Source organism: Hylobates moloch, unplaced genomic scaffold (assembly GCF_009828535.3).
Source record: "Hylobates moloch isolate HMO894 unplaced genomic scaffold, HMol_V3 SCAFFOLD_10, whole genome shotgun sequence".
In the NCBI taxonomy this organism is placed as follows: Eukaryota; Metazoa; Chordata; class Mammalia; order Primates; family Hylobatidae; genus Hylobates; species Hylobates moloch.
In genome coordinates this window covers 32,359,538-32,383,165 of record NW_026652285.1, presented here as the reverse complement: position 1 = coordinate 32,383,165, position 23,628 = coordinate 32,359,538, and the positions used below count along the sequence as shown (strand labels likewise).

The window sequence follows — 23,628 nt, the reverse complement described above, 5'->3', positions numbered from 1 at the left end:
AAATATAAAATGGAAAACAGTATGGTAGTTTCTCAAAAAAGTTAAAAATAAATTACCATATGATCCAGCAATTCTACCTCTGGTGAGGGGTGGGGGAGTAAAGGAAGCTATGATGACAATTTTTCATCAAATAGAGAATATTAATAAAGAGAAACTATTTTGAATGGAAATTCCAAAATTAAATGTACAATAACCAAAATGAAAAATTCACTTAGAGGTGTTCAACAGTAGATTTGAATTGGCAAAAGAATCATCAAACTTGAAGATAGATTGATAGAGATTATAAAATCTGAAGAACAGAAAGAAAAAGGGATAAAGAAAAATGAACATAGCCTCAGGGAAATGTGAAACACCCTTAAGTGTACTAACATATGAGTGAGATAGGATTACCAGGAGAGGAGAGAAAGAAATGAACAGAAAAAGTATTAGAAGATATAATGATTGAAAACTTCCCAAATTTGTTGAAAAACATTACACATCCAAGAAGCCCAACAAACTCAAAGAAACTCACCCCAGACATATAATAGCAAAAGTGCTTGAAAGACAAAGAGAAAACATTGACAGCAGTGAGAGACAAATAACTCACCACACACAAGGGAATGATAATAAGATTAGCAGCTAATTTCCTGTCAGAAACAGTGGAAGTCAAAAGGCAGCAGGCCGACATATTCAAAGTGCTGAAAGAAAAGCCTGCCAACCTAAAATATTAAAAACAGAAAAACTATCTTTCAAAAACCAAGGCAAAATAAAGACACACCTACTACATAAACAAAAACTAAGAGAATTCACTGCTAGCAGATCCACTTTACAAGAAATACTAAAAGAAATCCTCTAGGCTGAAAGCAAGCAAATACAGATGGAAATTCAAATCCACATGATAGAACAAAAAGCACTGATAAAGGTAATTATATAATTATAAAAGGCAGTTTTAAGTGCATATTTCTTATTTCTTCTCCTATTTTTCAAAGAAATCATATAAAACAATATGTGTATAATTATATTCTTGGAAAAAATGCATACTCTAAAAATTACAAAATATTGTGGAAAGAAATTAAAGAAGATCAGATTAGCTCATTGGTGCTGTCATGGCAGGTGTGCTGAAGAAGACCACTGGCTTCATGGGATTGGCTGTATGCAAGAGTCCGCACAAGACAAGCAACTAAAATCAGTCTGCTAAAATGTAAAAGGCTAAGAATATTGTACACAAAGATCCTTGATGTTCTTAAGCAAACCCCTTAAAAAGCAGCATATAGAAAGTATACAGAACAGATTGCCAATGAGAAGCTGGCTATGGTTAAAGCAGAACCAGATGTTAAAAAATTAGAAGACCAACTTTAAGGTGTTCAAATAAAAGAGGTGATTCTTCAGGCTGAAAATGAACTAAGTCTGGCAAGAAAAATGATGCAGTGGAAACGATAGGAGGTGTTCATGGAAGAGCCTCCTGCCAATCAATGGAAACGGCCAATGTAATTAATAAATGACTGGTGGGTTGATGGGAAACTGATATAATTAAATATGCTGTTATATTAAGAGCATGCCCATATTATTGACATTTTATAATCAAGAAAAGTAATATAGAAAATATTTAAGAGACTGTTAAAATTGGTGATTATGGTAATACAGTCTTGTGAATCAATTTTTGATTTGTAAAGTATTCACACAAATTATTACAAAGATGATATTTCTTAGAACAGAGAGGTCATGGAAAGATTTGAAAATTAATTTTAAAAAATCCTACAGATCTTCAATGCAGAGGCCATAATCCAAAAGTAAAATTTCTTTAGTAGTATCTTCAATACATCATTAATTTTTTTTATCATCCTGAAGAAGAAAAGGTCCTTAATTATTATTGTCTAAACAAATTTATAGATCACTGTTTAAAGTAAATAGTAAGAGTGAATATTTTCAAATGTGATAAAATAGCACAAGTGGCTGGTAATACAATTTGAAATTATAGTTAACCTCCTTGGCTGTGATCTTACGTATGTAAGGTAAACTTTAAATATATAATTAGGTCAGGTGCAGTGGCTCACACCTGTAATCCTAGCACTTTGGGAGGCCAAGGCAGTTGGAACATTTGAGATCAGAAGTTTGAGACCAGCCTGGCCAACATGGTGAAACCTCATCTCTACCAAAAATACACAAAAATTACCTGGGTATGATGGCGTGTGCTTGTGATCCCAGCAACTCGGGAGGCTGAGGTGGGAGGATCACTTGAGCCCAAAAGGCAGAGGTTGCAGTGAGCCCAGGTCACACTACTGCACCCCAGCCTGGGTATCAGAGCGAAACCCCATCTCAAAGAAAAAAAATTAAAATTAAAATAGGCTAAAGAGCCTATTTTTTTCTCCAAAGAAGATATACAAATAGCCAATGAGCACTTGAAAATATGTTCAATGTCATTAGCCATTAGAGAAATGCAAATCAAAATCACAATTAGATACCACTTCACTCTTACTATGATGGTTATATATACACACATTTTTTTTTTTTTTGAGACAGGGTCTCACTCTGTCACCCAGGCTGGAGTAGGGTGGTGTGAACATGGCTCACTGCAGCCCTCAACCTTCTGGGCTCAAGCTATTCTCCTGCCTCAGTCTCCCAAGTAGCAGGGACTACAGGCACATGCCACCATGCCTGGCTAATTTTTGTATTTTTTGTAGAGATGAGGTTTCACCGTGTTGCCCAGGCTGGTCTCAAACTCCTGGTCTAAAGTGATCTGCCCACCTCGGCCTCCCAAAGTGCTGAGATTACAGGCGTGAGCCACCACACCCGGCCAAGATGGCTATAATTTAAAAAGCGGATAATAACAATTGTTGGTGAGGATGTGGAGAAATTGGAACCCTCATATACTGGGGAAATGTAAAATGGGAAAGTAAAATGATACTTTCCATTTTGGAAAATGGCAGTTCCCCAAAAATATACACATAGAGTTTCTATATGACCCAGAAATTCCACTCTGAAGAAAATATCCAAGAAAAACGAAAATATACATCCACACAAAAACTTGTACACAAATGTTCATAGCAGCACTATTCATAATAGTCAAAAAGTGGAATCAACTCAAATGTCTATCAACTGATGAATGGGCAAATAAAATGTGGTATATCCATACAATTAAATATTACTTAGCAATAAAAAGAAATTAAGTCCTGATACATGCTACAATATAGATGAACCTTGAAAACATTAAGCTAAGAGAAACCAGTCACAAAGAGAAACATATTTTATAATTTCATTTATGTAAAATGTCCAGAATAGGCAGCTCAATAGAGACAAAAAGTAGATTAATGGTTTCCTAAGGCTGGAGGAGGCTGAAGAGAAAAGAGGAGTGACTGCTAAAGGGTATGGGCTTTCTTTTGGAAGTGATAAACACGTTGTAAAATCAACTGTGGTGATACTCAAAACTATTGCATCGTACACTTTAAATTCACCCATTGTACACTTTAAACTCGCCCATTTAAAGTGTACAATGCAATAGTTTTGTATTTGAATTGTACATTTTAAATGGGTGAATTTAAATGGGCGGCTGCATGGTGTTTGAATTATAGCTCAATAAAGATGCTATTTTTAAAAAGAACTAACCATTGATTCGCACAACATGGATGACTCTCAAAATAATCACGCTGAGTGAAAGAAGCCAGATTTTGAAAAGAGTACATTCTGCATAATTCCCTTTATGTAAAATGCTAGAAAATGAAAGTAATCCACAGTTACAGAGAGCAAATCAGTGACTGCCTGGTTGGGGAAGAAAGGAATGGATTACCAAGGGGCATGAGAAAAATTGTGGGTATATTAGATAAGTTCATTATCTTGATGGTGGTCATGGTTTCATGACTGTATATGTTAAAACTAATCAAATTATATGATTTAAATATAGTTGTACATCAATCATCCTTCAATAAAGCTGCAACAAAAAAGCATACTAAAAAGTCACAAGACCTATTTCTATGTATAGATATACATATGCAAATGGCCAGAAAAGTATCTGGATAGATATACACAAAACTAATAACAATAGTTACTTTTGGAAAAGTAAAAGCATAAATTTATTTTGTGTAAATAAGTAAAATTCTAATAAGGTTACTTTTAATTTTAAAACAGTGAAATAAAAATCTAACAATGCCTAGTTCCAAAATAAAATGACCCTAATCTTTAAAGAGACCCTTGGCTGGGCGCAGTGGCTGATGCCTGTAATCCCAACACTTTAGGAGACCGAGGTGGGAAGATCACTCGAGGTCAGGAGTTTGAGACCAGCCTGGCCAACATGGTGAAACTCTGTCTCCACTAAAAATACAAAACTTAGCCAGGCGTGGTGGCGCATGCCCACATGCCTGTGATCCCAGCTACTTGAGAGGTTGAGGCAGGAGAATCACTTGAACCCGGGAGGCAGAGGTTGCAGTGAGCCGAGAATGTGCCACTGCACTCCAGCCTAGGCAACAGAGCAAGGCTCTGTCTCAAAAAAAAAATAAAAAAATAAATATAAATAATTAAATAAAGAGACTGTTAAGCCTGCAGAGACATGGACTCTGAAAATTGTCGAGAACCTCACGGAAGAACCATCAAGATGGATGCTCTGAGCACAGGGAAGAAGGACCAAGTGGAGACAAGAGAAACCCAGTCACTGGCTACCTGGGCAGACAGGCTTTGCATTGACTGAGGGAGACAGGATTCAAGGGTGGACAAATCAGTGTCAGAGTCAACCCAGGGCCATGCTCCTGCCTCATTAAGTGGGGCTGAGCTAGCTCCTTCACTTCTCTAGGGCGGTTCTCCCACCTGGACAGTGAGCATGGGTTAAGATGGCCTTTAAGCACTTTCCTGCTCCGATAGTCTGTAATTCTGCTGCGCTTCTTCATCCAGTTCAGTTCACACCCCTATTCACTTTCCTAGATTTTGCACTTTTGTAAGATCCCTGTGAGAGTTGAGCCAAGACCTCTAGCTCCTCACCTGGAAAGCAAGTCTGCCTATCATTTGTTCACTCATTCATTCATTTATTTTTACATTTATTTATTCATTGAAAATTGCTTATGTGTTCATTTAATTGCTCATCATCCATTCACTTATTCATTCTGTAAACATTCCTGGATCAGCACTGGCTGGGGCCTGGCCTAAGAGGATGGTTCCTGCCCCTTAGCCACTTTCTCCAACTTTTCCACACTAATTAAGATTTCTAAATAGATTCTGTGTAATTGGGTCTTTGGGACATTATCCCTGAAGCACCCCAAAGTTTCTAAGCTGGGCACATTTCCTCTCTTCCCTCTAAATTTCCTCAGGGATCGCACAGTCCCTCGCTGCACGGAGCACTTTGAAAGGTGCTACCTCCATATGACCTACCTTCTCCCCCGGAGACTGTCGGCTGAGATGGAGCTGGGTGCTGCCAGGTCAGGGGGGTCCCTGGCTGCTCACAGTAAACTACTGGCCTCTCCGTTTCCTAATTTTACCAAACCTGACACGTTGCCAAGAAACCCACTGAATTCTAAGCAGTTTGTATAATTCTGCCAAAGTCCAAAAGCTCCATTTAATTCTATCAAGTTGCAAACCCTTTGCTGAATTCTATGAAAGTTCAGGCATGTTTTCAGAGTTTGGAAAGCTGGGCTGGTGTGAAACCCCGTGTCCCGTCCACCAGGATTCTCTATGTTTAGGAGGCTCGGGCCTGCTTCTTTCAACTGTGTCCCCCTGGCTCCAGACAGAAAAGGTCCCCGGTCTCAAACCCTCTAAAACATCCTCCAGTGAGCCAAGGAAATGGATCCAGAGAGCCTGAAGGTGAGTGAGAAATGGGGATATGAAGGCAGAGGAGGGAGCGAAGAGCCTGAGAAGAACGGAGGCCTTGGCTTCCCCCTCCGATCGACTATGCAAAACTGGGCAAGTCTCTTCTCCTCGCTGGGCCTCAGTTTCCCTGTGTATAATAGGGGGGCAGTCCAGCTGATCTGTGAGACCCCTCCCAGCTCTGCCAAGGTGCAACCTAGGCGGGGACCAGCCCGTGGTTGGCATCCAGCGGCTCACTCCCAGTTTGCCTTAGCCACAGGACGTCACAGCAAGACAGGAGGAAGTCAGCAGTGGCCAGGCTGGCGGTCTCAGCTTGGCCTTCAGAACCTGGGAGAGGAGAGGAAGGGTGACATCCCTGCAGGCTGGCTGGGATAGGAAGCAGATAAGAAGTGAGAGAGAGAGGTGGGCATTACCCAAGAGGTCCAAACACAGGGCCATGGAGTGAAAAGGAAAGAGGGCTCAGCGCAGCCTTGGGGTGGATACAGGAAGGCCCCCTGTGGAGGTACCATTTGAACTGATTTTTCCGTAGCATTCTGCCAGGAGGGAGGTGGGAGCAGAAAGAACATCATGGGCTCTGCAGACAAAGCTTTCTGGCCCTGCTTTGGGAACCAGAGTCCACAGCATGGGTCACGTTCCTCCTCCTCTCGCAGGTCCCATCCCCCAGCTGAAGGGCAGAAGGAAGAGCCAGGGGCCCCAGGTCCTTTTGCAGCTTGCCCCTGCTCCGGGGCTGCCGTGTCCTTCTGGGTCATTGTAGGCAGAGTTTGCTGCCTTCCCTCAGAGCTGCTCCTTCCTAGCGATGCCCCTGCTGCCCCTCCTTGCCGTGGTTTCCACACGCCTCCTCCCAGGGAATAAGGCATCTGCCCAGCCCTCTGAAGCACCCTGGCCCCAGGTTCAAGGGGATGCACTGCCAGAGCTGAGCATATATGTGCACACGTATGTGTAAGAGAGACTGAGTGGTACCTAATGTGTGTACGCTCATGTGAATGACAGCACAGGTACACACATGAGCCTATGTGTGGCTTATGCTCACAGGCACACATTTTTGCACCTGTATGTCACATGGGTATTCGTGCATTCTCCTGTAGGTGAGTGCACATGTGGTGGCCTGTATGTATATTCCAACAGGTAGCCAACGCTGCAGATGCTTCCTTGTGACTTTTGGGAATAAGCTGTAGTACGTGGAACCACGCAAAGAGGAGACGGTGCCTGGGCCAGTCACTGGAGCCGCATGATGCCATCTCTGTGTCTCACCCTAGCCGTGGCACAGTCCTTGTTTCTGTTCGTGCTCTGTTAAGTGGTGGTCCCTCTCCAGGAACCCAGCCTCAGAGTTTCCCGGCTGGGAACTCCACAGTCTTGAAAGAAACTTCCTGCTCACATGCACCTGGGCCCATGGTGAGTCTGGACACAGTCAAGTGAAACAAGACTTTTTCTCTCAGGCCCTAGCACTGGATCAGAGATCTTGCTGCAAGGCGCCCCCGAACTCCCTGAAGGAGGGCCTCCGTGTGTGGGGCTAGGCTCTGAACCCTGCACTTACACTCTGGGAGAAGAAGGAGTCATAGGGGCCACCCACCTGGAAACCTCATGAGTGGTGAAGGCCCCGTGAGACCTAGAGAGACTCCACTTGTGACCCTTCAAGTAGCCTGACAGCAGGAAGAAAGGAAGAAAAATATGTACAGGAGCAATGAGCTTCCTGTCACTAAAGGCAAGCACACAGAAGCAGGATGCGACTGGGTATGGAAAAATGGGAGGAGGGTGAGGCTGGGTACGGGAGAGTGGGAGGAGGACAAGGCTGGGTATGGGAGAGTCGGGGGAGGGGGAGGCTGGGTATGGGAGAGTGGGAAGGGTGGGTGAGGCTGGGTATGGAAGAGTCGGGGGAGGGGGAGGCTGGGTATGGGAGAGTGGGAGGGGTGGGTGAGGCTGGGTACGGAAGCAGGGGGGACAGTGAGGCTGGGTATGGAAGAGTTGGGGGTCCTCTCTGCCTAGGAAGGGTTTGCACTCAGCAGCCTGGGAGCACACCTGTCATCGGTGCTCCCTTGCATCTGGCACCACCTGGCATGTAGCAGGTCCTCAGTTACTTCTAGGTTCTGGAAGGAGTAAGTGAAGGTGGAATGAAAGACGGAAATGGTCTCCTGCAAGGAAGGCACTGAGAGGAACTGTGCTCCGCCCAGGCCCAGGATTTGGCATCGTGTCCCATGGGATTAATGACACCGTGCCAGATACTCTGGAACACTAAAGAGAGGTGACTCATGTTCTTTTGCTGGTGAGAGGATTGTGGCAGCCCCCAGGGCACAGATATCCATCTAGAATGGTAAAAGAACAAGCATTGTTTGAAACCTAAAAGAAGCATACACCTGCTCTGAGCACGGTGTAAGTGTCACACTGTTGGGAGGGCTGGATTCTAGCTTCACCTCACCAGAGACCTGTTGTGTGACCTCAGCATCCCCATCTATACAATGGGAGATCCAACAAGTTGGCCTCTGGTCATGTTCCATGCTAATACCCTAGGAGTTCATGAAGTCAAAGCAGCCCTCGCTCTGGCCCACAGAACATAGGGGTTTGGATCTGGGCCAAGAGCTCCATCAGATTTTAGCTGGGAAACCCACAGGAAGGCAGATTGTGAAGGTCCAATCCACACAGGGTAGCTAACGAAACAGGCCCTGGGCAGGGGACAGGGGAACATGCCCAGCGATAGGCTTCAAGGTCAGCAGCCCTCCAACACACAGCACCGTGTATGCTTTGTTCATGGATACTAGAATAGGCCTGAAGAGACAGGTGAGACCACTGCAGGCCGAGGACATTCCAGACAGAGGGAATAGCAAATGTGATGGCTCAGAGGCTTCCTTAAAGCCAGGAGAATCTCCACCTGCTCAGAGACCATCTAGCCCAATAGTTCCTCAAAGTGTGGTGTGGTACCTGCATCAGCAGCAGAAGCATCACCCAGACCCACCGACTCAGAAACTGGGTTTGGGGCCCAACAATCTGTTTTAACAAACTTTCTGGGTGATTCTGGTGCATGTTAAAGTTTGAGAACTGTTGATCTAGCCCACTGTTTCCCAGACTATGTTCATAGAACACTTACCTGCAGTAGGTTAATGGGTGTTCTGTAAAAGGGGATCCATGATCAAATAAGTTTGGGGTACACATGTTCTACATTGATTTGCAGGAGTCATAGATCACATTAGCATATTAAAGGCTCTGAGAAGTCCTGCAGTAAAGAGCTTTATTTTTGATTAATCCAATGTTGTCTCAAATTGATTTTTCAGATTGCTTACTAATGTTCTCTTTAACATTTTCTCAGGGAATGCTGATCTAAATCAATCCTCATTTTTCACATGGATAAACTGAGGCCTAGAGAGGATGAAGGGATTGCCTGACGTCACAGAGCGTGAGTGTGGCAGTGCTGGAAAAGATCCTGACAGTCCACCTCATCCCAGAAAGGGCTCTGTGAGCTTCCCCATGCCCTGTACCCTCTCTCCTTCCATCCCAACTGTGGATCATCCCTTCAGAACTCTACAGCATGGAGCCGCTCAACAGAACAGAGGTGTCCGAGTTCTTTCTGAAAGGATTTTCTGGCTACCCAGCCCTAGAGCACCTGCTCTTCCCTCTGTGCTCAGCCATGTACCTGGTGACCCTGCTGGGGAACACAGCCATCGTGGCGGTGAGCGTTCTAGATGTCCACCTACACACGCCCATGTACTTCTTCCTGGGCAACCTCTCCACCCTGGACATCTGCTACATGTCCACCTTTGTGCCCCTGATGCTGGTCCACCTTCTGTCATCCCGGAAGACCATCTCCTTTACTGGCTGTGCCATCCAGATGTGTCTGAGCCTGCCCACAGGCTCTACGGAGTGCCTGCTGCTGGCCAACATGGCCTATGACCGCTACCTGGCCATCTGCCAGCCACTCAGTTACCGCGTGCTCATGAGCTACCGGCTCTGCGTGCTGCTGGTGGGAGCTGCCTGGGTCCTCTGCCTCCTCAAGTCGGTGAATGAGACAGTCATCTCCATAAGGCTGCCCTTCTGTGGCCACCACGTGGTCAGTCACCTGCGAGATCCTGGCGGTGCTGAAGCTGGCGTGCGGCAACACGTCCGTCAGCGAAGGCTTCCTGCTGGTGGGCTCCATCCTGCTGCTGTATCCCTGGCATTCATCTGCCTGTCCTACCTGCTCATCCTGGCCACCATCCTGAGGGTGCCCTCGGCCACCAGGTGCCGCAAAGCCTTCTCCACCTGCTCGGCATACCTGGCTGTGGTGCTGCTTTGCTATGGCACCATCATCTTCATGTACATGAAGCCCAAGAGCAAGGAAGCCCACATCTCTGATGAGGTCTTCGCGGTCCTCTACGCCATGGTCACGCCCATGCTGAACCCCATCATCTACAGCCTGAGGAACAAGGAGGTGAAGGAGGCTGCCAGGAAGGTGTGGGGCAGGAGTCGGGCCTCCAGGTGAGGGAGGGTGGGGCTCTGTACAGACACAGGTCTCAGATTAGTAGCTGAGGCCATCGTATGCCAATGCCAGTGAGGACATGGCAGGGCTAGGGCTACAGGTCTGGTATCTTCATCCCAGCAAGGCAGCACCAAGTCCCGCTGATCCTGCCAGAGAACAGCCCCCAAATCACCCTCTGCTCTCAGCATCACCTTGGCCTTCATGCCAGCCTCCTGGCTGGTCCCAAGACTTCAGTCCTGTTCCTCCCTCCAATCTCTCCTTCACGGGGCATCTTTTTGAAATGCACATGTGATCACATCACTTTTCTCACTGAAATCCCTAGGTGGCTCCCCAGTGTTCTCAGAACAAAGTGGAAGCTCTTCGGTGGGGCATTTGAGGCCCTCACAAGCTGGCCCTGCCTGACTGGCTCCCCAGCCTTCCTCCCCTCCCACCCCATCTCCCTCCTCACAGCCACACACACCAGCCAGATGTGACCCCCACATGCCCTGCACTGCCCAGCTCTGTGCTCTCCTTGTTTCTCCCCACGAGGCAGCACCCCTCACCCATCCCCAGCACACTTCTCCATATGTAAAAGGACTGACTGCCTGACCCTTCAGGCCCAGCTCAAACACCACCTCCACCAGGAAGCCACCCCGCCTTGCTCCTCTTGCTGTGCCCCTCTGTGTTTTCAGCATACTCCAAGAGCAGGGAGTGTCAGATTCTATTCTCTCCCAAGGTCCAGCCTTGCCCAACCCTAGGCCCCGCACAAGTTTCTTAAATAGAGATATTAACATGTCAATGTAGGGGTGACAATGGCAGAGCCTAGAGTTCTTCCCAAATCTGAGCAGAGCTGAGACGGAGTCCACAGATGACGGGAATGGCCCAGCTTCCCTGGTAGGTGACAGTAGAGGCAGTGATGAGACCTGTATTAGTCAGGGTTCTCTTAGAGGGACAGAACTGATAGGATATAGATATATATAGATAGATATAGATATAGATATAGATATAGATATAGATATAGATATAGATATCCAGGGGAGTTTATTAAGTATTAACTTACACGATCACAAGGTTCCACAATAGGCCGTCTGCAAGCTGAGGAGCAAGGAAAGCCAGTCCGAGTCCCCAGACTGAAGAACTTGGAGTCCAATGCTCAAGGGAAGGAAACATCCAGCACGGGAGAAAGATGTAGGCTTGGAGGCTAGGCCCGTCTCTCCTTTTCACGTTTTTCTGCCTGCTTTATATTCACTGGAAACTGATTAGATCATGCCCACCAGATTGGGGTGGATCTGCCTTCTCCAGCCCACTGACTCAAATGTGAATCTCTTTTGGCAACACCCACACAGAACACACCCAGGATTCATACTTTGTGTCTCATGATCCAATTAAGTTGACACTCAGTATTAACCATCACAAGGCCCAAAAGTTCAAGATTCCCAGACCTGTCAGGCCCTGGGACACCAATCACCCAGCCCAAAGCCTGAAGCCTCCCCATTCCTCCCACCTCACCCCGCCCAGCAGCAACAGCAGCAGCAGCAGCTTCCAGTGCCCCCTTTCCTGGGATCCAGGCCTCACCTGGCTTGAGGAGGCTTGTTTTACCCATCCTCACCTCATGCCCTGGGACCCCGCCATACCTGCCCCTGCCTGATGCTCAGCCTCTTCCAGCTTTTCTTTCTGATAACTCAGTGCACAGGCAGTGGACACTGACCTAGATTCACGGAGCATTTCCATTCCCTGCCTTGCCCTGGCCTCCATGGTACCATCTGTACGATGGGAGCACTGGGCTTGCCCTGCAAGCAGCAGTCCACCTTTCCTGCCCCCGGCCACAGGTAAGCACAGCCCCTGCATGAGGCCTGAATTCCCCTCCCAGGGCTTTCTCCCTGCTTCCTCTGCTGGCCAGAACAGAGGCACAGAGAAGCATGGCTGGAGGAGTGAGAGACACCCAAGCCTCTCTGACCACACCTGAGAGAAGGCTGTCAGTAGCCATGCCAGTGGCCATGCCATTCTGCTGGGCCTTGGATACATGACAGGAGTTTGGGTTTTATTCTGTGGGCTCTGGGGGTTTACAATCAGATTGACTTTTAGCAAGGTCACTGATTAGATACCATTCTCTCTTGTTTAACACAATGTCCACTGTTAGGTACCGTGCGGTGAAGTAGGCAGTGTCATACACTGCTGGTGGAGATGGGGATAATTTAATATGAACTTCCTAGAAAGTAAGTTGGAAATATGAATCAAGGGCCTTCAAAACTTCCAGACCCCTTAACCCAACACCTCTACTTCTAGGAATCTAGTCTAAGTAAATAATAAAAGGCACAAAGATTTGGACATAAGGATATTAATAACAGCATCATTTGTAGTAACAAAAAAACCGTAATAAGCTAAAAGTTCAACCATAGAAGAATATTTAAACAAATCCTGGTGGAGTCCAATGAGAGTATGTGATACAGCCGTTAAGAATTTTTTTTTTTTTCAAGACAGGGTCTCACTCTGTTACCCAGGCTGGAATGTAGTGGTACAATCTTGGCTCACTGCAGCCTCAACTTCCCGGGCCCAAGCAATTCTCCCACCTCAGCGGTCTGAGGAGCTGGGACGACATGCATGTGCCACCACGCCCAGCTAATTTATTTTTAATAGAGACGAGGTCTCGCTATGTTGCCCAGGCCGGTCTTGAACTCCTGGACTCAACTGATCCTCCCGACTCGGTCTTCCAAAGTGCTGGTATTACAGGCGTAAGCCACCATGCCTGGCCAGGAATCTTATTTTTTGAAGGGTATATGATAATGGGCAATGCTCATAATGTAACTAGAAAAAAAAGCAGAACACATAACACTGTATTTCAGTATGATCTCAATTTTAACTTTTTAAGTATTTTTCTTACATATCTATAAATAAGTGGGTATCTAGGAAGTACTGGAAAACGATGACCAAATATTAACTAACAGTTGTTTCCTCTGGGTGACAGGGTTGTAGATAAGTACTGTTTTTTAAATTATTATTTTCAATATTATCCAGTATTTCTATGATAACCATGACTTTGAACTTAAAAAATAGTGGCATGTGGAAGACCACCTTGCCCACAGTAGAGGACAGATGAGAAAGGCTTCCTCCTGAGGGCAGGGAAGGGAGTAAGCTGCTGCAGTCACCCAGGCCCTCAGTGAGGCATGAGCCAGCTGGGTAGCAAAGGACAGGGTGTCCCCAAGAAATATTGGGGAGATAGAGATGCGAAACAACATTTGGGAGCTAGAGATACAATATTTGGGATTACAGTTAACCCCTGAACAACACAGGGGTGAGGGGTGCCAACTCTCCTCACAGTAAAAAAATCCATGTATAACTTTCAACTCCCCCAAATCTTAACTACTAATAGCTTACTGTTGACTGGAAGCCTTATCAATAACATAGAAAGTCGATTAACACATAATTTGTATGTTATATGGTTTATATACTGTATTCTTACAATAAAGCTAGAGAAAAGAGAATGTTATTAAGAAAATCATAAGGAAGAGAAATAGACTTCCTATCTATTAAATGGAAGTGGATCATCATAAAAGTCTTCATCATTGTCAACATCATGTTGAGTAAGCGGAGGAGGAGGAAGAGGAGGTGCTAGTCTTGCTCTCTCAGGGGTGGCGGTTCACCTGCAAGTTTTTTCAAACTGTAGCAAATCTCAAAAAAAATTCCCAACATTTTATTTGAAAAATACAAGTATAAGTGAACTCGTGTAGTTCAAATCCATGTTATTCAAGGGTCAACTGTATATATATGTAAAATAATATTTGGGAGAGATATTTGGGATTATAGAGGTGGAGGAGGGAGAGTGAGGACCGTGGGTTGGTCCCAGGTTTCTGGTTTATTTGGGGTGGACTGAGACACTGAGTGAGGAGGATGAGCACAGTAGATGGGGGAAGTGGGGAGATGGTGAGTTTGACTTCGACCTGCTGAGTTCAGGGTATCTGTGGGGCAGCAAGAGGACAATACGCTATGAGCAGATAGAAAATAAACAGTAACTTCCTTTCCATTTTATACTTCAACCTATGTTCTTGATAAAAAACTCCAGAAGACAAACCATAGCATCATAAGAAACTTTGCAACTTCTGCTGCTTTATTGAAGGATGATTTTTAGTCTCTAAGCTGTGTCAAGTTGTTATTCTTTATTGTGAAAGGACAGGAAAGGGAGGGGAGGGAACAGGAATAAAGAAATCTGTAAAAACTCAGATGCCTGATTAAATCCCTGACCTAATAAAGTCCCTCGCCTGTACTTGGTGTCTCCCACCTTACAAAGCAATTTACTTTAAGCTTTGATGAATCCAGGTCCTTATAGCAATCCTGGAAGGAGATACCCCATTTCACAACCCAGGCACCCAGGCCTAGTGAAGCCGGGCTCATGGGCCTGCAGCCTATGGCATCCAAGGAGCAGAACTGCAACGTGACCCAGTCTTCAGATTCTCTGTCCACTCTCTCTCCTATGCCCACTTCATCTCAGCAGGGCCCTCCTGGGGGAGGCCGAGGAACCTGGAGTCTCTGAAGCCCAGGTCCCACAGCTGCCAAGCCTGCAACTTTGTGTAGTTCAAAGTTTGAACTTTAAATTGGGCAGGGACCATGAGGTCCCTGACAGCAGGGAGCAAGCAGACTGTCTACGTGGCAGGGGAGCAAGAGGCAGGTCCTGGGAGGCAGTGGCGGGGCGAGGTGGGGGGACCTAGCCCACCCCAGCACCATGCACTTGCTCGTAATGAACTCGGCACTTCCCAAACCTCAGCTCCCCTTACCTGGCTCCAGCTCCCTGCAGACATTTAGACCATGGCCAGTAGGTGGGAGGTAAGGAGAATTAATCTGACCCATTGCTTATTGTCATGAAATCATTTAAAACATTTAAAAGCCAAAATATTTGCTGGGGGACAGGGACAGGCTGGTAATAATATCATCTACCGCTCACTGACTATTTACCAGTGCCAGGCTCTGTTCTAAGAGCTTCGCATCCTTCCTCTCACTGGATCCTTAAAACAAGCCCACAAGGAAATACTGCCGTCTCCATGGTACAGGTAAGGAAGCTGAGGCTGAGAACATTGTTAACAAGTGGAAGAGCTGGGGCTTGGACTCTGGTCCCGTCTGACTCCAGGGCCATCCTCATCTTCTCTGCCACACAGCCAGGAAGCGGTGAAGCAGGAATCCCAGATCCAGGCATTTCGAGGAAATTGTAACTGAAGCTTTCTTCTTGTTATGCCCCTTTCTTTTCTTTTAAAATAATTTGTGAAGCCTAAAATAAGTATTAAGTGGTTAAAATTAGATGTACCAGACAATGAGACTGATATGTCAGTTAGCTTGCCAAGTAACCCTGGGTCTATCAGACCTCAGGTTGGAAGTTGCTAGAAACATGTGAGGAAATGTTTCAGAGATGACAGCATACCGGAGATCGCTTAATTGGCTCCACTTCTCAGGAGGAGAAATCTGACCAAAGTCATACAGCAGAAGAGGAACAAAGGCCCCGATTCAAACCTGGGACAGGCCCTCCCAGTCCAGGGCTCATTCTAGGCATCACTCTGCCTCTCAAGAGATGTAAAACCGGGGAGTGAAAGCAGGCAGTTATTTTCAGAGACACTCCAGGTCCTATCCCTCTGTGACTCTGATCTTCCAGGCCATGACTGAGCATGACACTGCATGACACTGGTAGATGGCCGCTAGAGTAGCTTTCTGAGAGTCATAAGACGCCATTGCATCCACATGCAGAGGGGCTGCTCAGCAGTCATTCTGGTTCTCTTCCTTCTGGGCAGGTGGTAGGATGCCGCAGGGCCAGTGGGCTGTGGGCAGATAGGACAAATGTCCCCTGTGGCTCAGAGCAGCAAGAGGCTCCAGTGTGTCCTTCCCCAGCCGTAACAACTGGTGATGTCCCACAGGGTGAAGCCTCCATCTGCCAGGGGCTCTGAGAACTCTGAGCCAGCTGGAAAGCCACAGTAGACATGTAGCATGAGAAATAAAACTTTGTCATGCTAGCCACTAAAATGACGAGGTTGTATGTTACTGCAACATAACTTAGCCCATCCCAACCCCACCACCATGGGAACCAGCTCCTCTCTGATGTCCCAGCCTGTGCCCATGTTACAGGCAAAGCTGTTGGCAACCTGGTAACATGGCATTTTCTGGACACAGAGTTATTTCTTTAGGGCCATAAGCCAATGGTTTCGTGTGCTGGTTCTAGTTTCCATGAATGTGTTACGATCAGACTTTTAAGTTGTGAGGAAAACCCACCACGTTACTGATGTAGCTCTTCAGAAAGAGCAGGTGTTACTGCAAATAGGAGACTGGCACACCCCAAAGCCCTTCTCCTAGCAATCACAATAGCTGCATCATTCTGTTGCGGTGTATGTGTTGGAGGGGGAAGGGGGGATTGATTTTGAGGCAAGACCTTGGGTTCAGCGTTCTTCGTTTGCTTTTTTAGAGAAAGGGTCTCACTCTGTTGCCCAGGCTGGAGTGCAGTGGCACAATCATAGTTCACTGCAACCTCAAACTCCTGGGCTCAAGTGCTCCTCCCACCTCAGCCTTCTGAGTAGCTGGGACCACAGGTGCAAACCACCGTGCCTAGGATCAGGATTTTTGGCAGAACAACACTGGATGTCAATAAACAGTTCAACTCAAATGGCAATCACTGACAGCTCCTGGCTGCGGGTCACTAGAGGGTGACAGTGATGAAGGACACAGCCCTTTCACTGCAATAGCTCATAGTCTAGTCAGAGAGAGATATACAAGAAAAAGGAACTATAATGAAGGCAGAATGAACTTAACCTCCGCTAATGGCTGTGTGACCATCCTGTTGTCCGGGTGGTCAGTTTTATGAAGCCATCTGAGAGAAGGCTGCACGAGACAGTGGTGTGTGAACTGAGCCTTGAAGGATGAGTAGAAAAGAAAGGCACTCCAGCCTGAAGAAACTGCCCAAGAAGAGGGACGGGACTGGAGCACACAGGCTTTGTCCAAAAGACAGGGAGTGGTCTGGTGAGGCTGCAGCAGGTGTGCGTGAGGGATGCGGCGGAGGCGAGGCAGGAGGACAGGCCAGAGCCTGTCCACACAAAAGCCCTCCAACGCCTCCGCCATGCCCACTTGGTCTTACTGTTAGAGGTGTGAGTGATGAAGAAAAATGCAGTCAGGTGGTTTCCCACCCTTCACCTGCTTGAAACCCCCACACCTGTGTCCAGTGTCAGAATTTGAGATGAACATAGTTCTTTCTGCAACAACACCCCCATCGAAAACAAAGCTCTTATAGTTCTGCTTTCCAGATTTCAGGTTTTACTTCGTCTTTACATCCCAGACTCAGAGAGAATCTCAGAGATCTAAAGCCAGGAGAGAGGAGGGGGAGGTGTCCAAAGTCACCGAGTGAGTGAATGAACGACCGCAAATTCCATGAGGGCAGGAGCCAGGTCTGCCTCTGCTGTATTCCCAGCACCTGGCCCAGGGCCTAACACATAGTAGGTGCTCAATAACTATTTGCTGAATAAGTGAATGAATGAGGCTTCACACTTGGGGAATTCTTTACTTTTTGCCAAACCTCGCCAAGAAAAACCCTAACTGTAGATGTTCACATGGATGATAGTTAAAGGTCAGTTACTGACCAAGATTGCCCGAGTGCCCCTATATGTTCCTGAAACTGTCCTTTAAGAATCACCCTGATTCAGGGTAGGGGAAGGAAACCCTGCACAGGCTCTGGAGAAAGCTGGTGTCATGGAGGACACTGGAGCCCTTGTCCAGGAGGTGGCTAGTATAGATGGATCAGGCAACTGTAGATAGAGCAGGCACCTGTAGCTGATGATGGATGCCGTCCTCCATCCAGCCTCAGTAACAGGTCATTGCACCCCCCAGGGCAGCACCTTCAGGTGTATGTTTCCTCTGAGCTACACAGCATCCCAGTCTTCAAGGAGGAAGCTGAGTCTGAGAGAGGTCAAGTGTCTTGGTCAGTATCACACAACTAGTCTGAACTACAGCCAGGAGGCAAAGCTGCGTTTTGGAGTCGTGCATTCGCTATCTGCTGGGTGCCTGCCATTGGCAGCACTTGCTGTATGAGGTGCTGGTAGGAAGGAGGCAGAGTCCTGCTCTTAAGGTGTAGTAGGGAAGACAGGTGCACCACACAGCGCACAATGACACAGAGGGATGGCCAAGGGCGGTGGGAGCACAAGAAGGGAGGAGGTAACAGCAAGGGGAAGGAGAGGGAGGAAAAGAGACGGAGCAGTGCTGGGCTCTGGAGAATGGGCAGAACACCCCCCACTGGGGATGGGAGGGAGGACACGCCTCTATCTCAGACAAAGGTGCAGAGCTGGGAAAAGAGATGGTTTCTTCAGGAAAGGGTGAGCCCTGCAACTCGACAAATGGTGGATACAACAAAACAGGAGGAATAAGAGAAGAAGAAATCTAGCCCGGAAGGACAGACAGGGCTCCATCGCTGTCACAAAGCACTGTCCTCACAACCAATCCAGGAGCAAAGGGTGGGAGGGGAGAGGTGCATTATATCTTCTGAGTGATAAAAGTTCACACTCAGCTCCTATTTTTCCTTCAGACCAGGGGCCACCTGGCCATAAGACAGTTTTCCAGTCCTAACAAGACTACTGTTCTCTGGGCACACCTGGGCTTCCTCCTATGAATACCTGACGCTGGCCTTTCCCGAGGAGAAGTGAGAGCAGCTCTGCATGGCAATGGAGGTCACCTGGGAGAGACCACAGCCTCGCCCACTGCCCCCTTTGCAAAGCTGGTCACAACTGACCGCACCTCCACCAGATTCGTGCCTGGCTTCCCTCCTCATGTGACATGATTGTCAGTATCATTTCTCCTACAAAGCAATATGGAGGCCAGAAAGTAAGTCACTGGCTTTCATGACCACAGTTCAATCCTGTGACCAGTAACTCTATTGAGACATGTATGTTCTTCTGTGTCCTTTTAAAAAAAAAAAATGAATGGTCCATGATTCCTTAAGGAGAGATGACCAGAAATCAAGCTTACACATCCTGTGGGGCTGAAATATTTGATCTTCATGGCCCAAAGGAACACTAGGTGAGCATCATCCATTACCCACCTGCCTTCCGGAGCTCATCTCACCTGACTCAGGGAGTGGGGCAGCACCTGTGACAGGTGTGGAATCCTTTTGTCCACTGATTTTCCTTACTGCTGTAGCCCCAGCACCTGCATAGAATAGGTACTTAATAAATACTTAGTGGATGAATAAATCTGAAATACTATGGCCATAATTTGGTCACATGAAGTCGTAATGTAGAAAAGATGCTTCCTGTTAATGACCAAAAACACTTTGGATTCCAAAGGATCATTTTAAACATGAATTCTTCTCTGTTGTCTCCTCTGATCCCATCCTGGGGAGAGCAGAGAGGAGCCTAGGGGACTAGAATGTGCCCCATCCTCCCCTCAGTGACGTCCACAGAACTGCAGCGCTGAGAAGGCCAGCTTGCAGATCTGAAGTCCAACTCCCTCGTTATACAGATGGTGAAACTAAATTCCAGAGAGGGAGGCTGACCTGCTGCAGCTCAGACATCAGGTCACTGGGCTCCCAGGCCAGTTGGAGCTTTTTCCAAAAAGCTGGGGGGTCCAGATGGAAAAGGAGAGAGAATGAAATGAAGGGGGGCAAACCAGACAGCTGTGACGGAATACGTCCTGATCGGGCTACATGAGCACTGTAACCTGGAGGTGGTCCTGTTTGTGTTCTACCTGGACATCTACTCCGTGAATGTGCTGGGGAACGCCCTCCTCATAGGGCTGAACGTGCTGCACCCTCGCCTGCACAACCCCACGTACTTCTTTCTCAGCAACCTCTCCCTCATGGACATCTGTGGCACCTCCTCCTTTGTGCCTCTCATGCTAGTCAATTTCCTGGAAGCCCAGAGGACCATCTCCTTCCCTGGCTGTGCCCTGCAGATGTACCTGACCCTGGCGCTGGGATCAACGGAGTGCCTGCTGCTGGCTGTGATGGCATATGACCGTTATGTGGCTATCTGCCAGCCACTTAGGTATCCAGAGCTCATGAGTGGGCAGACCTGTATGCAGATGGCAGCACTGAGCTGGGGGACAGGCTTTGCCAACTCACTGCTACAGTCCATCCTTGTCTGGCGCCTCCCTTTCTGTGGCCACAACGTCATCAACCACTTTTTCTGTGAGATCTTGGCAGTGCTAAAACTGGCCTGTGGGGACATCTCCCTCAATGCGCTGGCATTAATGGTGGCCACAGCTGTCCTGACACTGGCCCCCCTCTTGCTCATCTGCCTGTCTTACCTTTTCATCTTGTCTGCCATCCTTAGGGTACCCTCTGCTGCAGGCCGGCGCAAAGCCTTCTCCACCTGCTCAGCCCACCTCACAGTGGTGGTGGTTTTTTAAGGGACAATCTCCTTCATGTACTTCAAACCCAAGGCCAAGGACCCCAACGTGGATAAGATTGTTGCATTGTTCTATGGGGTTGTGACACCCTCGCTGAACCCCATCATTTACAGCCTGAGGAATGCAGAGGTGAAAGCTGCTGTCCTAGCTCTGCTGAGAGGAGGTTTGCTCTCCAGGAAAGCATCCCACTGCTACTGCTGCCCTCTGCCCCTGTCAGCCGGCATAGGCTAGGTTGTGCTGTGGTCACGACCTCAAACCTTCAGAGGCTTAAAGCCATTAAGGTTTGTTTCTTGCTCCTGATGCAGGTCCACCAGAGGCTGGTGGGGCTTCTGCTCCGCATCATGGTCTTCACCCCTCTGGGACTCAGGATGACAAAGCAGCTACCATTGGGAACATTGCTGGTCACCATGACAAAAAGAAAAGGGAAAGTAACAAAGCCTACACTGACTCTTAAAGCTTCTACTCAGAAGTGGCTGTGTTGCCTCCACCTACATTTCAGTGGCCAACACAATGGTAACAGGAAGGCACAGGACCACACCTATCGTTAAGGGGGAAAAGCACGCTGTTGTGTATCTGGATGGCAAACGAGAGGGACAGAGAGATTTGTGAATGGCCTAATGACTACCACACCAGCTGACAGTGTCAACCCAAGAGCTATTGGAGGTTTGGCTTTCTTCATCCTGACCATCTATTCTTCACAGGCTGCTGCCAGGTTAATCGTCCCAAGAAAGCTCTGGTTAGCTCACTTGTGGTAGCTTTATACTGAGTCAACCAAACTAGGTTAGAGGGTCTGGGTTAGTGTTGGCCACAGAGAATTTTGCATGTGATTTGCAAGGCAAAAGTGGGCCAGGTGTGGTGGCTCATACCTGTAATTCCAGCACTTTGGGAGACCGAGGTGGGCAGATCACCTGAGACCAGGAGTTCAAGACCAGCCTGGGCAACATGATGAAACCCTGCCTCTACTAAAAACACAAAAAATTAGCCGGGTGTGGTGGTGCACCTGTAGTCCCAGCTACTAGGGAGGATTGCTTGAACTTGGGAGGTGGAGGCTGCAGTGAACTGAGATGGCGCCACTGCACTCCAGCCTGGGTGACAGAGTGAGACTCTGTCTCAAAAAAAAAAAAAAAAAAAGGAAGAAAAAAATGGAACAGCACCAGACACAGTGACGGCACTCACATTTTGCTAATCTGATGACTCCTCATTAGCACAGCCTGTCCAGTCCCCACCAGGTCACCTCCTTCCACTGTGCTGAGTGCTGGGCCAAGTGCAAGCTCCATGGCAAAGGTCACAGCTTCCCCTGCAGGTCACCAGACACTGAGATTGAAGGCACAAGAGCCAGGCGCAAGTTCCAGTTTGTCCTTCTGGATTCTAGTGTGCCCTTACTGCCCCTCACTTCACACTCAGCCTTCTTTCCTAACTGCTGGCCCAGCTGAGCTGTGACAGCTTCAGGCCCAACACCAAATGCAGAGGTAACAGTTTTGCACAGATTTCTCCAACTGCTCCCATGACTGGAAAGGTCTAATCTTTTTATCACTCATAGTGGTTCTGTTACTTTGGCGAAACCTGGATTGATTCATCACTCTTTTGATCAAGGACTTTTGACAGCTCCCATTACCATTAAGTCCAAATTCTTCAGTTGAGTCCTCAAGGCCCTCCACAATATGCCCCCATCTGCTTCTTCAGCCTGATTTTCCACTACACCCTTCACACGGCTGTCCCCTCGCTACATTGTCTGGACTGCTGCACCCCCATGTCTTTGCACCCTTGTATGTATTGTGCTGTTCTCTGATAATACCTGGGACTAGTTTTCAAAGCTAGGTTAGACACCATCTCTTTCATGCACCCTTTCCCATTGCACTTTGAGATCACTCTCTTTACATCCTACAGCACTTTGTCAGGATCTTCCACTTCACACTTGTCCCATCTAAGTCGCATTCATGACACTTCACCACCGTGTGAGCTCCTTCAGGGCAGGATTCAGTCAGGTCTGGCTCATCTCTGTAGCTCCCACAGCATGTTCCCTATGGAAGGTTTGCAGGACTGAATTGTCACTCAGAGGCCTTCAGAACATCACCCTGTGGGGATTGAGCCCTGTGCTGCTGAACACGCCCCAGGCAGCTGCAAGTGCTCAGGGGTCTCAGTCCAGTCATATGTACAGATACGTGCAAGGGTGCAGCAATATCTGCCAGCCACAGCCCTGTATTCAAGGCAAGGAAGGGCTGTTTGAATCTTGGGATCTCCCCAGCTGAGACAAGTCAGGAGACAACCAAGGATCCCCATTTTGGGAGCCTGGAGACAGGCCTGGTTCAGCGGCTATGTCCAGCACTGTCATATTGCTGGCTCCCTTCCCTCCAGGAATCCCACATGCACCTCAAACTGTCCAAAGTGGAGCTCATGTTCCCCCCACCCAAAGTGGTGTCACCATCTCAGGGAATGACACCACCACCCCCAAATCAGAATATCACCATCATCCTAGGCTCTCTCATACCTCACCACCCCACACACCCAATCAGTCACCAAGTCCTAAAGAGTTCACTCCTAACAGCTCTTAAATTGGTCCCCTCCTTTCCACCGACATTGCATTAAGAAGGCTTCACCATTTCTCTCTCAAATGTTCCAACAGCTGTGGTCACTGCACTTTGTCCTCCAAGGTCCCCCAAAGTCCATCCTCTACCCCAGCCATCAAAACCCCAATCTGATGTCCCTCTCCTGCTTAAATCTCTCCAACGGCTCCTCATTTCCCATAGAATAAAGACCCAACCTCCACTTATCTATCCAATCATATCATTGGCTGCTTACCTCCACCACCCCACTCCACACACAAAAGCATGCGCACATGCCCTGGCCCAGGTACACTGAACTATTCAGTGCCCGGAGTAAATATCAGTCTTTCCTGCCTCTGCATTCCCCCTTGCTGTTCCCTCTCCATGTCCAAACACTTGGTGACCTTAAGCTAACATATATTGGACCACATCACACACCAGACTAGGCACTATACAAGTGTTCTAAGAACTTTACTGACTGAAGACCACATGGAATGATGAAAATCTCAGGGGAGGGATGCCATATGGACACTGGTGACC

General features: G+C 47.6%; 2 protein-coding genes and 1 pseudogene across 2 annotated transcripts; all 3 read left to right on the top strand.

The window, feature by feature from the left end:
* Nucleotides 1-1,085: 1,085 nt before the first annotated feature.
* Nucleotides 1,086-1,470, top strand: LOC116474167 (NADH dehydrogenase [ubiquinone] 1 alpha subcomplex subunit 5-like; annotated as a pseudogene).
* A 7,743-nt stretch (nucleotides 1,471-9,213) lies between these two features.
* On the top strand, nucleotides 9,214-10,210 carry LOC116474166 (olfactory receptor 13J1-like). Its single transcript, XM_032162634.2, is given in 3 exon segments — nucleotides 9,214-9,807; nucleotides 9,809-9,891; nucleotides 9,894-10,210. Coding segments are annotated over 3 exon segments (927 nt in total). The 5' UTR covers nucleotides 9,214-9,280.
* A 6,863-nt stretch (nucleotides 10,211-17,073) lies between these two features.
* On the top strand, nucleotides 17,074-20,783 carry LOC116475384 (olfactory receptor 13C7-like). The gene is given in 3 exon segments (XM_058445905.1): nucleotides 17,074-17,173; nucleotides 17,455-17,551; nucleotides 19,795-20,783. Coding segments are annotated over 3 exon segments (1,179 nt in total). The 3' UTR covers nucleotides 20,777-20,783.
* Nucleotides 20,784-23,628: the final 2,845 nt, after the last annotated feature.